Consider the following 12,500-nt stretch of genomic DNA (forward strand, 5'->3'; position numbering starts at 1 on the left):
ATGAAAACAGCATAAATTACACCTAAGAGGGATCACACAAGAGTAGCTTCAACAGCTGTCTAGAGAACGTGTTCAGACAGACGTGCACACGGACAGACGTGGATACGTGGACACCATATAGACGTGGACACCATATAGACGTGGACACCATATAGACGTGGACACCATATAGACGTGGATGTATAGACGTGGACACCATATAGACGTGGATGTATAGACGTGGACACCATATAGACGTGGACACGTGGATGTACAGGGGTGGACACCATATAGACGTGGACACGTGGATGTACAGGGGTGGACACCATATAGACGTGGACACGTGGATGTACAGGGGTGGACACCATATAGACGTGGACACCATATAGACGTGGATATGTGGATGTATAGACGTGGACACCATATAGACGTGGATATGTGGATGTATAGGGGTGGACACCATATAGACGTGAATATGTGGATGTACAGGGGTGGACACCATATAGACGTGGACACCATATAGACGTGGATATGTGGATGTATAGACGTGGACACCATATAGACGTGGATATGTGGATGTATAGACGTGGACACCATATAGACGTGGATATGTGGATGTATAGGGGTGGACACCATATAGACGTGGATATGTGGATGTATAGACGTGGACACCATATAGACGTGGATATGTGGATGTATAGGGGTGGACACCATATAGACGTGGATATGTGGATGTATAGGGGTGGACACCATATAGACGTGGATATGTGGATGTATAGGGGTGGACACCATATAGACGTGGATATGTGGATGTATAGGGGTGGACACCATATAGATGTGGATACGTGGATGTACAGGGGTGGACACCATATAGACGCCTCGCTGTTCTTACTACACTTTCTAGTCTATTTGGAGTCTGTGCCCTTGTAGTGTAGTGGCATCACAAAAGAAAAACCTTTTTGTACCTGGACATCCATACACAGTCATACACACACAAACACAGAATACCTTATTGTACCTGGACGTCCATTCAGAATCATACACACACACACACACACACACCTTATTGTACCTGGACGTCTATGCAGACATTATTGTACCTGGACGACCATACAGAGTCAGGTGAAATTGGGACTCTAGTGGACCCTGACCTACTGGCAGACGTGCAGTATTAGCACTGGCCTTCACACTGTAACCAGTATTAGCACTGGCCTTCACACTGTAACCAGTATTAGCACTGGCCTTCACACTGTATTAGCACTGGCCTTCACACTGTATTAGCACTGGCCTTCACACTGTATTAGCACTGGCCTTCACACTGTAACCAGTATTAGCACTGGCCTTCACACTGTATTAGCACTGGTCTTCACACTGTATTAGCACTGGCCTTCACACTGTATTAGCACTGGCCTTCACACTGTATTAGCACTGGCCTTCACACTGTAACCAGTATTAGCACTGGCCTTCACACAGTATTAACACTGGCCTTAGGACACAAGTGAGAGATGGCTTTTGCTAAAAGCGTTTTGGGTGTGAAACATGAAGATGCTGAAAGATGTTTTTCAGGCACAACTGGAGACCTTGAAACATGAGTCAGCCTCAAGGCTTCCACTATTAAAAACTCATCAGCTACGCCTCTGCTCTAACACTGAGCAACTCCGGCAACTATCCTTTCTCTGTGCGTTTGTGTGTGTGGCAGAGTTTGGGAGAGCCTAGGTGCCACACACACACACACACACACACACACACACCCCCGCATGCGCACACACAGTGATGCAGTCTGCTAGCCACCCACACAGGACGTCAGACATGCTCATGGAACTCATAATTATGATGTCACAGTCTATTCAGCGTTTCCTAGGAGACTGTCTCTGGAGAGCCCGCAGTGTTGGGGGGGGGAAGTTAGGTGAATGAGTGCACCGTTTTCTTCTCAGACGCCTCCTGGGAACAGTGCACACATGAGCGAAGGAGCAGTGCATCGTGGGATAGCACCAGACCCCGAGGAACTGACCTGCGCGGAGTCACACATCTTCTGCTCAAAGTCGCCACCCACGCGGTTGAACTTCTCAATCGCACCGGCAAACACCTCCGCTGCCTTCTTTGACTTCTGCTCCGCCTGTACACAGAACAGAACAGCAGGAGAGCAGACAGACAGAGAGAGAGCATGAGACAGAGAGAGAGAGAGAGAGCATGAGAGAGAGAGAGAGAGAGAGAGAGTGAGTCACTGAACTTTACCATGGAGGCTTTCACTATCAGCCTCACTAAAAGGAAATCAATATGACTGTAGAGCCCTTGGGTCCTCCTTCACTAACTCTAACCCTTTAGATTAGATTAAACTTTGTCATTATTGTTACTAACCCTTTACTAACCCTAACCCTTTAAGTATAAGTATAAGTATATATACACTCTTTTGATCCCGTGAGGGAAATTTGGTCTCTGCATTGTCACAGAAGCGCCGTAACCATTTATACTCGCGCGTGGTGGTTGCGCACTAGTTGCAATATTCTCCTGAACAGAGGTGTCGCTGTTGTGAAAAGGCTAACGCTTACACAGTAGAAGAAGCTGCAGTAAGAAATACTAGCTAGCCTCTGTGATGGTAATTGTGAATAGCAGCAACCAAAGTCTGAAGTACCATCATCATTATCATCTAGTTTCCAAGGTGTGTGCACAGGTAGATAGATAGATAGATAGATAGATAGATAGATGGATATATAGATAGATACTTTAGTCACCCCAAGGGAACTTTTATAATTTTAACAGTTTAGTTAGCTGGCTAGCTAGCTAGCAGCTGGCTGAGTTTGTGTAATTTCCTGAAGTGGAAAGAGATTTTGTTCAGGCCTTAGTAGATATCCTTTGTTTGAAAATAAATCGTTTCTATTCTTTCCTCTTAATTCCATGTGTTGCAACTCTCGCTGGTAACTTTGTTAACTTATCCAGCAAACTATTAAAAATTCACGACTGTAACAAAACACTGCAACTTTCGCTTCCCCTCAAACTAGTCCATCTTCCGGTTTCCGGTTTGTCGCGCTCAGATAGAAAATAGAGTGGTGCGCTACCGTGTGCTACCCGGCCAAAACCCTGGCGCGCCAGAGAGATCTACGTCATTTTGATGTCACATTGTCGCGCTACCGGTCGGGTGCATCGAGTATGTAGTGGCCATTAGGTGCCTTGCTCAAGGGCACTTCAGCCGCTTCCTACTGGTCGGGGTTCGAACCGGCAACCCTCCGGTTACAAGTCCGAAGCGCCAACCCAGGCCACGGCAGCCCCTACTTCCTCCCTCTCTCTCACACACACACACACACACATACGAAGTGCTAACCCAGGCCACGGCAGCCCCTACCTCCTCCCTCTCTCTCTCTCTCACACACACACACACGAAGTGCTAACCCAGGCCACGGCAGCCCCTACCTCCTCCCTCTCTCTCTCTCTCTCTCTCTCACACACACACACACACGAAGTGCTAACTCAGGCCACGGCTTTACTAACGTCCCCTTTAGACCATCTACAGATGCTCAAATTATAAACAAACTATCTATTGACACTGTTAACTAACATTTATATTTAAAGGAGAATTCCGGTGTGATATTGACCTAAAGTGTATTGAAACAGGATACCGAGTGTGAACGTATGTCTCATAGCCCATCTCGACTTGTCCCCAGCACTCCAAAATCTGGCGCTAGTTAGCCGATGCTACCAACAGCTTTTTCAGTAGTGGTGCTTCGGCATCGGGCTAGCCATGCAAATAAATCACTGTTTTACACCCATTTACGAGGCTCAATGTATCTCCACACTTCATTGGTAGACTTCCGAGGGCCCTGACATTTAAAACGAGACATTGAGAACTTTGAAAAAGCACTGGTAGTTTACTTACAAGACGATTTATACAGACAGTATCTTCACGAAGTTTAACGTTTGCAGCCATCTTGAATTTAGTCACGATAAGTCAAGCAACGAGTAAGAATGAACAGGTATGATAAGGGATCAGATTCCAAAAATAATTCAGTGGAAATGCATGGATTCCAGTTTCTTCCAGTAGCAGCAACTGGAATCCATGCATTTCCACTGAATTATTTTTGGAATCTGATCCCTTATCATACCTGTTCATTCTTACTCGTTGCTCGACTTATCGTGACTAAATTCAAGATGGCTGCAAACGCTAAACTTCGTGAAGATACTGTCTGTATAAATCGTCTTGTAAGTAAACTACCAGTGCTTTTTCAAAGTTCTCAATGTCTCGTTTTAAATGTCAGGGCCCTCGGAAGTCTACCAATGAAGTGTGGAGATACATTGAGCCTCGTAAATGGGTGTAAACCAGTGATTTATTTGCATGGCTAGCCCGATGCCAAAGCACCACTATTGAAAAAGCTGTTGGTAGCATCGGCTAACTAGCGCCAGATTTTGGAGTGCAGGGGACAAGCCGAGATGGGCTATGAGACATACGTTCACACTCGGTATCATGTTTCAATACACTTTAGGTCAATATCACACCGGAATTATCCTTTAAGATTGAGGTTAAAGTGTTTTTTGTATTTTTGTGCTATTTTTGCATTCAGATTATGCATGAAGAATCAAACTAGACAACTAAGCTGCTTACATAATACACCGCACACACATACCGTATTTTCCGGACTATAAGTCACACTTTTTTTCATAGTTTGGCTGGTCCTGCGACTTAGGTGCAACACATATATATATATATATATATATATATATATATATGTTTTTTTCCCTCTTCATGACACATTTTTTGACTGGTGCGACTTATACTCCGGTGCGATTTATAGTCCGGAAAATACGGTACACAGAAATACACCATTCACACACATTTTTGCAAGTACACACAAAGATACAGACTGACACAGATAGACAGATGTGCAGACACACACACACACACACACACACACACACACACACACACACACACACACAGACCTTCTCCAGCTCTTTCTGCGGTGCACTCTCCTTGCGTAGTCGGTCCATCTCCAGGTAGCGTGCGTGATGGGCCTCTCTGGCCTTCTGTAGCTGACCACTCTGCACCTGCAGTGCCTGGACCGCCTCCAACGTGCCCACTACTTCCTCTTTAGTCTGGAGTTAGACAGACACACACACACACACACATTAATACAAGCAACCACACACAACAACACACACACAATGGCTTGTGCTCTAGGATGCTCACTTTAGGAGTGACAGAGACTAGACTAGACTGACAGACAGAGAAGGAAAGAGTGTGAGGGCTATCTGTAATCCAGAAAACAGACAGGGACTATCAGGAGTAGATCCAGAACACAGACATGAGCATCTACAACCCAGATGGGCGCTGTCTGCAGTGTGGGGAGTTTGGGACTGGCGGGCGGTGGGGGTACCTTGCGGTGGATTTTGACCTGCTCGTCTCCGTACTTGTTGATGTCCCGGATGAGGTCATTCATCTTCCTCATTAGCTCTAGGTGGCACAGAGCCAACTTATCAGACGACACTCGAAACACATCCCACAGAGGGGCAAACGTACTGCAGAGAGAGAGAGAGAGAGAGAGAGAGAGAGAAGGCCATTTGGATTGAAATATTGAGATGATGTGATATGGAAATAGAGATTTAAGATCTAAATAGAGAGAAACAGAGCAGAGTAGAAAACCGAAGCACAATCATGAGGTGAGATGGACATAAAGAACACGACAGCAGCCCACTCGCCCACCCAGGGGACTCCAGAGCAGCCTGAGGACTCCAGAGCAGCCGGAGGAGGAGGAGACTCCAGAGCAGCCGGAGGAGGAGGAGACTCCAGAGCAGCCGGAGGAGGAGGAGACTCCAGAGCAGCCTAAGGAGGAGGAGACTCCAGAGCAGCCTAAGGAGGAGGAGACTCCAGAGCAGCCTAAGGAGGAGGAGACTCCAGAGCAGCCGGAGGAGGAGGAGACTCCAGAGCAGCCGGAGGAGGAGGAGACTCCAGAGCAGCCTAAGGAGGAGGAGACTCCAGAGCAGCCTGAGGACTCCAGAGCAGCCTAAGGAGGAGGAGACTCCAGAGCAGCCGGAGGAGGAGGAGACTCCAGAGCAGCCGGAGGAGGAGGAGACTCCAGAGCAGCCGGAGGAGGAGGAGACTCCAGAGCAGCCGGAGGAGGAGGAGACTCCAGAGCAGCCTAAGGAGGAGGAGACTCCAGAGCAGCCTGAGGACTCCAGAGCAGCCTAAGGAGGAGGAGACTCCAGAGCAGCCTAAGGAGGAGGAGACTCCAGAGCAGCCTGAGGACTCCAGAGCAGCCGGAGGAGGAGGAGACTCCAGAGCAGCCGGAGGAGGAGGAGACTCCAGAGCAGCCGGAGGAGGAGGAGACTCCAGAGCAGCCTAAGGAGGAGGAGACTCCAGAGCAGCCTAAGGAGGAGGAGACTCCAGAGCAGCCTGAGGACTCCAGAGCAGCCTAAGGAGGAGGAGACTCCAGAGCAGCCGGAGGAGGAGGAGACTCCAGAGCAGCCGGAGGAGGAGGAGACTCCAGAGCAGCCTAAGGAGGAGGAGACTCCAGAGCAGCCTGAGGACTCCAGAGCAGCCTAAGGAGGAGGAGACTCCAGAGCAGCCTAAGGAGGAGGAGACTCCACACCTCCATCACCTCCTCACTAGAGCACTAGACCTTCACCTGCTCACTAGACCTTCACCTGCTCACTAGAGGGAGAGGAAGACCTTCTCTCAGCTGTTTAATATGCAAGGACCGGTCACAGACCGGAGAGAAATTAAAAGAACACGCTGACTTTTTGAGACTTTAGCGTATTCCCCAGAGTTAGCCAAATCCATGCACACCCTTCTCATCTCCATGTGTGTAGTTAATCGGTCTGACGCATCCACTTCTAGCCTAGTTAAGCACACACCGCTAGTCTAGCTAAGCACCAGTACCTCGAAGTGGCCGATTCCAATAGCCTACATCTCCCAATGGCACGGAGATGAGAAGGGTATGTATCGACTTCGCTAACTCTGGGGAATATGGTGAATAAGCTAAAGTACCAAAACGTCAGTGTGCTCCTTTAAGGTACGATGGGGTAAAAAGTCAGCGTGTTCCTTCTGAACTGACCTTGTGACCTTGAGTCAATTCTTTCACACAAACTTAAGTCACTGACCACTTGGAGGTGCAAACAAAATCGGATTTTTGCACTTTACTTTGGATAGACAATAAAAATAAATCATTTGAGTGATTAACATCAAATAAATCTAGACTGCGTCAAATAGCCCTTTATAGTTACTAAATTGATAGCCAAGAAGCCAGAAGTAAACACACATGGATAGCTATAAAAACTGTGCTTTCATTATACAACTAAACACAACAAAATACTTTTATAACCCTTGAGCCAGCTCCTTACTAGGTGATCTCAATGGCGATGCAGCGTTTGTTTGCACCTCCAACAGCAAGATCAGGCAACCACTCACCCCCCCTACAGATGAAACCCACTGATACATATAGACACACTCACCCTTCTTACAGATCAAACCCACTGATACTAAGGGAAGTGCTTGTGTTTCCTCATGTTTTCTAGACGGTTATGAAACACAATATCTTATACACAGCTGCAGTTTCATTTCAGCTGTGTGGTCTTTAAATTGCACCTGCATCGGTTCCCCGATACCCGCGCACACACACACACATGCGCACACACACACACATGCGCACACACACACACACACGCACGCGCACACACACACACACACACACACACACCCCCTGCAGGCCTGCTCCTCCTGTGTGCAGGGCCAGCGTTCATAAAGGTTTGATGAGGGCGAGATGATGAGGGAGGCTGACGTCTGTGGGTCTAATGATTACACAAACCCACCAGCTGCTGAGCTTACAGGCTTCTCTTTCACACACACACTTATTCTGAGAGCCTAATGCAAATGTATGAACTTTCATGTCAGTCAAGGTTTCAATCCTCCTCAGCAGGGGCTTAAACTGGCTCTTTTATACTTTTCTGTTTTCCATTTCCCTACAGCGTGTTATAGAGCTTTTCATTTCCGTATAGCGTGTTATAGAGCTTTTCATTTCCCTACAGCGTGTTATAGAGCTTTTCATTTCCGTATAGCGTGTTATAGAGCGTTTAGTATGTACATGGCTTTTCATTTCCCTATAGCGTGTTATAGAGCTGTGAGTGTGCTCTCTAAATGGAGCCGATATCCCCACCAGACACACACACACACACACACACAGCCTGGAGCACCTCTCTGTAGTTCAGCAGTGATCAAGCCCTATTCAGTTGGTACATGTTGGTGTCATTGGTCCAAATTGATGTCACGATCCTTAACTCATTGAATGCCAAGCTGTTTTCCGAAGCTTTGTCCTAGAGTGCCAGCAATCTAGACCATTGTTGATGATTTTTGTACAGCCACAGAATATTCTGTGTTATAGATATGAACACATACAATGGCTCGTTTGAAAGGTGAGACTTTAAATCCCAAAATTTAGACTTTAGTTCCCAAAATCACATATAAGGTGTGTTAGAGTGTCTAGTTTCGTAATAAAAAAAAAAAAAAGCTAAAAACGTGATATTACTATTTTGGCACTCAACGCATTTGGCACTCAATGAGTTAATCCTTCTAAAGATCGAAGAATTCAAACCTCTTCAGACCTGAAAACCCATAAGTAGCAACATGTTTCTGTATTTGTTTTTTTTTTTAAAACACTACTACTAAGTTTGATGTAGTCTGGACAGAAATATACAGTATGAGAAATACTTTTTTGGAGCACTGAATGCATTTAATGTAAATCTATTCCAATAGACCCCAAAAATAAAATGAAGAAGAGTGTAAATGGGAATCTTTAGCGTTTGACATATTGACAGCAGATCTAACAATGTCAAATAACAAGTGAAAAATGAACTTTAAGACATCTTAAATTTGGGATTATGATCTGAATGTATTACAACATGAGTGCAGCTCTCCAACATCTCGAACAGAGAACTTTGTAGAAAGAGACCCTGGAGAATAAAACACACAAGAGCAGCGTCTCTCTCTCTCTCACACACACACACACACACAGCAGCGTCTCTCTCTCTCTCTCTCTCACACACACACACAGAGCAGCGTCTCTCTCGTCCATCAGTCAGTGGTGAAACAGGTGGACTGGCCAGCAGTGAGGAGATCTGAGCTGACACACACACAGACACACACACACAGGCAGACAAACACACACACACACACAGACAGGCAGACAAACACACACACACACACACACACGAGCGGAGGATGTTTGGGCCGTGGAGACAGGCTGCAGCAGCAGACAGGAAGAGAGAAGGAGGGTGACCGAGGAAGAGTGCGGACCGCAGCATGTGACCTCTGACCACACTGTGCGCGCACACACACACACACTTTCCCCCGGAACTCTTCACCCTCCTGTCAGCTTCCTGTCTTAAGTCCTGTTCAAGGTGGCACCACACACACGCCAGCTCTACTGAGCAGCTCATTTACCACACACACACCTCTGCACTAGCTTACAGAGCCAAGAGAGCACGCAGACCAAAAATAAGATATACCCGCCCCCTCCCCACACACACACACAGGTTTCTGTTACATTACTCCCCCATGACATGACCCCCCAAATTAAACATTTCCCAATTCAAAGCTGTTTGAATCCACCACGACACTAAAGTCACTGGCCAACTACCCCTAATCCAAGAGTGTGTGTGTGTGTGTGAGTGTGTGTGTGTGTGTGTGAGAGTGTGCGTGAGAGTGTGCGTGTGTGTGAGAGTGTGCGTGTATGTGAGTGTGAGTGTGTGTGAGTGTGTTAGCATGCTACTCACCCCAGGGGACTTCCACTGCTGGCCATCTTAGCCAGCTTGCTCATGGACTTCGAGTAGGTCTCCTCGATGGCAGCCCTGTCATGACACACACACACACGTTTATTTTACAAGTTCAGCACAATAAAGCCAAAAGCTGCCCATCAGAATATTCCTCATACTGTGTGTGGCATGTCCCCATGCTCATGTGTGCACATGTGTGAGTGAGCGCGTGTGCGTGTGCGTGCGTCTATGCGTGTCTCTCGGGTATGACCCTATGCTCATATGTGCACGTGTGAGTGTGTGTATGTGTGTGTCAAGGATTAAAGTTCTCTGTCGTAGGACGGATTTCCGTCAATTTGATTTTAGAAATGTCATATTTGAGATCGATGCAGATCCGATGAGAAAAAAAATAGTAGGGTTTGCTTTTCCTTTTTTAAGGCAACTACAAATATTAGGTAAATGTTTAAAGAACTAATAGTTTTCTTGAGAACTTTCTGTGTCTCAATCAGTGACCGCTCAAGAAGATAGCCTACGTCAGCCATGAGTTTCGCTTTGTTTATGTTGTAGCTACACACTTGTCTCGAGCGTTTGCTTAAAAAAAAAAGAACACGTATGGAGGACTATAACGGTCTAAAAGTTGGATTATAGTGACACAATCGACAGCTGATGAGGTTGGCCAATCCGTTTAACTTTTTTGGATATGAGAAGAAGCGTAGGCTGTGTTCTTTCCGTGCATCAATGTAGACAATTTCTTACTATCGCGAACTCTTGTCAGGGGAGGTCATTCATTTTGGGTGTCACCTATGACTTGAACAGATAGCCTGCTATGCCACCCGATGTAGGCTACTATTATTGTTACAGTTTTTAAATCAATGCAACTAACATTACGTGTAAAGCGACGCAATATAAACCGTAGCCTATACAATTTATTATCCCGTCTGTTTTGACAACAATGTTTTTTACAATTTGCGACGGAAGGTTTTGACTGAGCGTGTTAACATAAAATAATAATAATATTGTTATCATCGCGAACTGTCGAGTAAGGGGGGTCAGTCGTGTTTGTGACGCACAGACAGCCTTGTAGCCTATTTTGCTTAGGCCTCACTTTTAACGACAGTAGGTTGTGAGTGTATGTTGACAAAAAATAATCATGCAATTAAAATAGTCAACTTAAAACTTTGCTATAAAATATTATTAATTTATAGCACAAAACCATAACCAGGTAGGCCTACCAGAACCTCGCATATTAGCGTCATGATTTGTGTGCGTCTATTTGGCAAGGCCACTAGCTGTCATGGATGCGTTGTTGCTAAAGGAAGGCAGGTGTCAAAAAATAAATGGAGATGGGCAGCTGAAACGGAGGAGAACTAACAAGCCATGGTGTAAAGAAATTGAAGTGCCAGGGGTTTGCTTTTGCGCGGTTCGCTGCAAGAAAATTGTTTATGGATGCAATAGGAAAACGTTTTAGCACGCCACCAATCAGAAGACCGCCATAAGGTTAAAGTTCGTGCACTTCAGGACATCTTCCCTACCTGGTGCAACTAGCCACCACGACAGAGGTAGGCTACGTTCATCTATGGCTGACTGTTTTTACGTTTAGAAAGTAGGCTACGCATGTTCTTTCATAGCGCAACACGACCCGTCCTTCACCATATCGCAACCTCTTGTCAACCTTATACAATCTGTTGCTGAAGACAAAAGCGCCGTCTCCAGATTGTCATTATTAAATGCGCAGACCTACTGCATGAGCACACACAGTATTGCTGCTCATTGAAAAACTGAGTTGTCTGTAAAACTCAAAATTACCATGTTTTCATTAAATGCGGATGAGGCAACAAATGGAAATATGAACAATATCTAGAATGTTCTGATTCGTTACTTTGATGAGGAAATGGGAAGTCTTGCCAACTTGATTTTATAGATTTTACTTGGTGTTGAATTGCATATTAACAAGAAAAAAAATCTCCCCTTTAAACACTTTTGGCCTGAAGTAATTAAATAAGAGTGTGTTAAAGCCTTTCTACAATATTGCTGAAGTAGAAAAGAACAGCAATGGCTAATCAGCAATGGTCAGGGATCGTACTAAAATATATTTTTGTTCATCAGGAAAACTCAATCTCAATCAAGAACACTCTCAATTCGCCTTATTCACATGGTGGCCATTGGCGGCTAAAACGAGGCTACAGGGTACACAAACCATAGGATTGTTATGTTCTATGCATTCACCTGTAGGTGGCATTAATTATATAGTAAGTGTACCCTGTAGCCTCGTTTTGGTTTAAACAATGGCCGCCGTGTGAATAAGGCGAATACTCCCTTTACTTTGCTGTTTGCATCTTTTTGTACATTAAAAACCAATAGGTCGCGACCGCAAAAGGGGTGCTATCTCTATAGGTAGATATGAACAACGTATGACTTATGGCCTGAAAAAAGTTCAGTCAAACGATTTATTTAAAAAAAAAATTCACTTTAATCCCTGGTGTGTGCATGTTACCATGCGTATGTGTGTATGTCTCAGGCACGTCCCTGTGCTCATGTGTGCACGCGTGTGTGTCTCGCGGGTCTGGTCACAAGTGGCCCGAACTCGCCCGATATTTAAATCAACCCGACCACAACTCGGACCGCGAGTGATTAGCGCGATTAATTAAGACAAAGCTATACCCGACCCGCTTATTTACAAAATGTGCGCTTTTGGTTGTAGCCTACCATGCAGTGTGACAGTAGGCCATTTCTGTGAAACAAACTAATTTATTTGCTAAACTTTATGCAGTAGAACTACACACAAC

The 12,500-nt window shown here is 45.7% G+C and overlaps 1 protein-coding gene across 3 annotated transcripts in view; it reads right to left on the reverse strand.

Annotated features, from left to right (window-relative positions):
- The window catches only part of fcho1 (FCH and mu domain containing endocytic adaptor 1), a 76,365-nt gene that overhangs the window by 44,120 nt on the left and 19,745 nt on the right, over positions 1 to 12,500 (reverse strand). For all 3 annotated transcript variants that reach the window (XM_042111527.1, XM_042111526.1, XM_042111525.1), the window contains 4 exons: positions 9,736 to 9,810; positions 5,346 to 5,487; positions 4,912 to 5,064; positions 1,991 to 2,095 (listed from right to left, as the gene is read on the reverse strand). In XM_042111527.1, the coding sequence (XP_041967461.1) occupies positions 1,991 to 2,095; positions 4,912 to 5,064; positions 5,346 to 5,487; positions 9,736 to 9,810 (475 nt within the window). The remainder of the gene's footprint in view (positions 1 to 1,990; positions 2,096 to 4,911; positions 5,065 to 5,345; positions 5,488 to 9,735; positions 9,811 to 12,500) is intronic.

The sequence above is a fragment of the Alosa sapidissima genome, chromosome 12 (genome assembly GCF_018492685.1).
Source record: "Alosa sapidissima isolate fAloSap1 chromosome 12, fAloSap1.pri, whole genome shotgun sequence".
Classification (NCBI taxonomy): Eukaryota; Metazoa; Chordata; class Actinopteri; order Clupeiformes; family Clupeidae; genus Alosa; species Alosa sapidissima.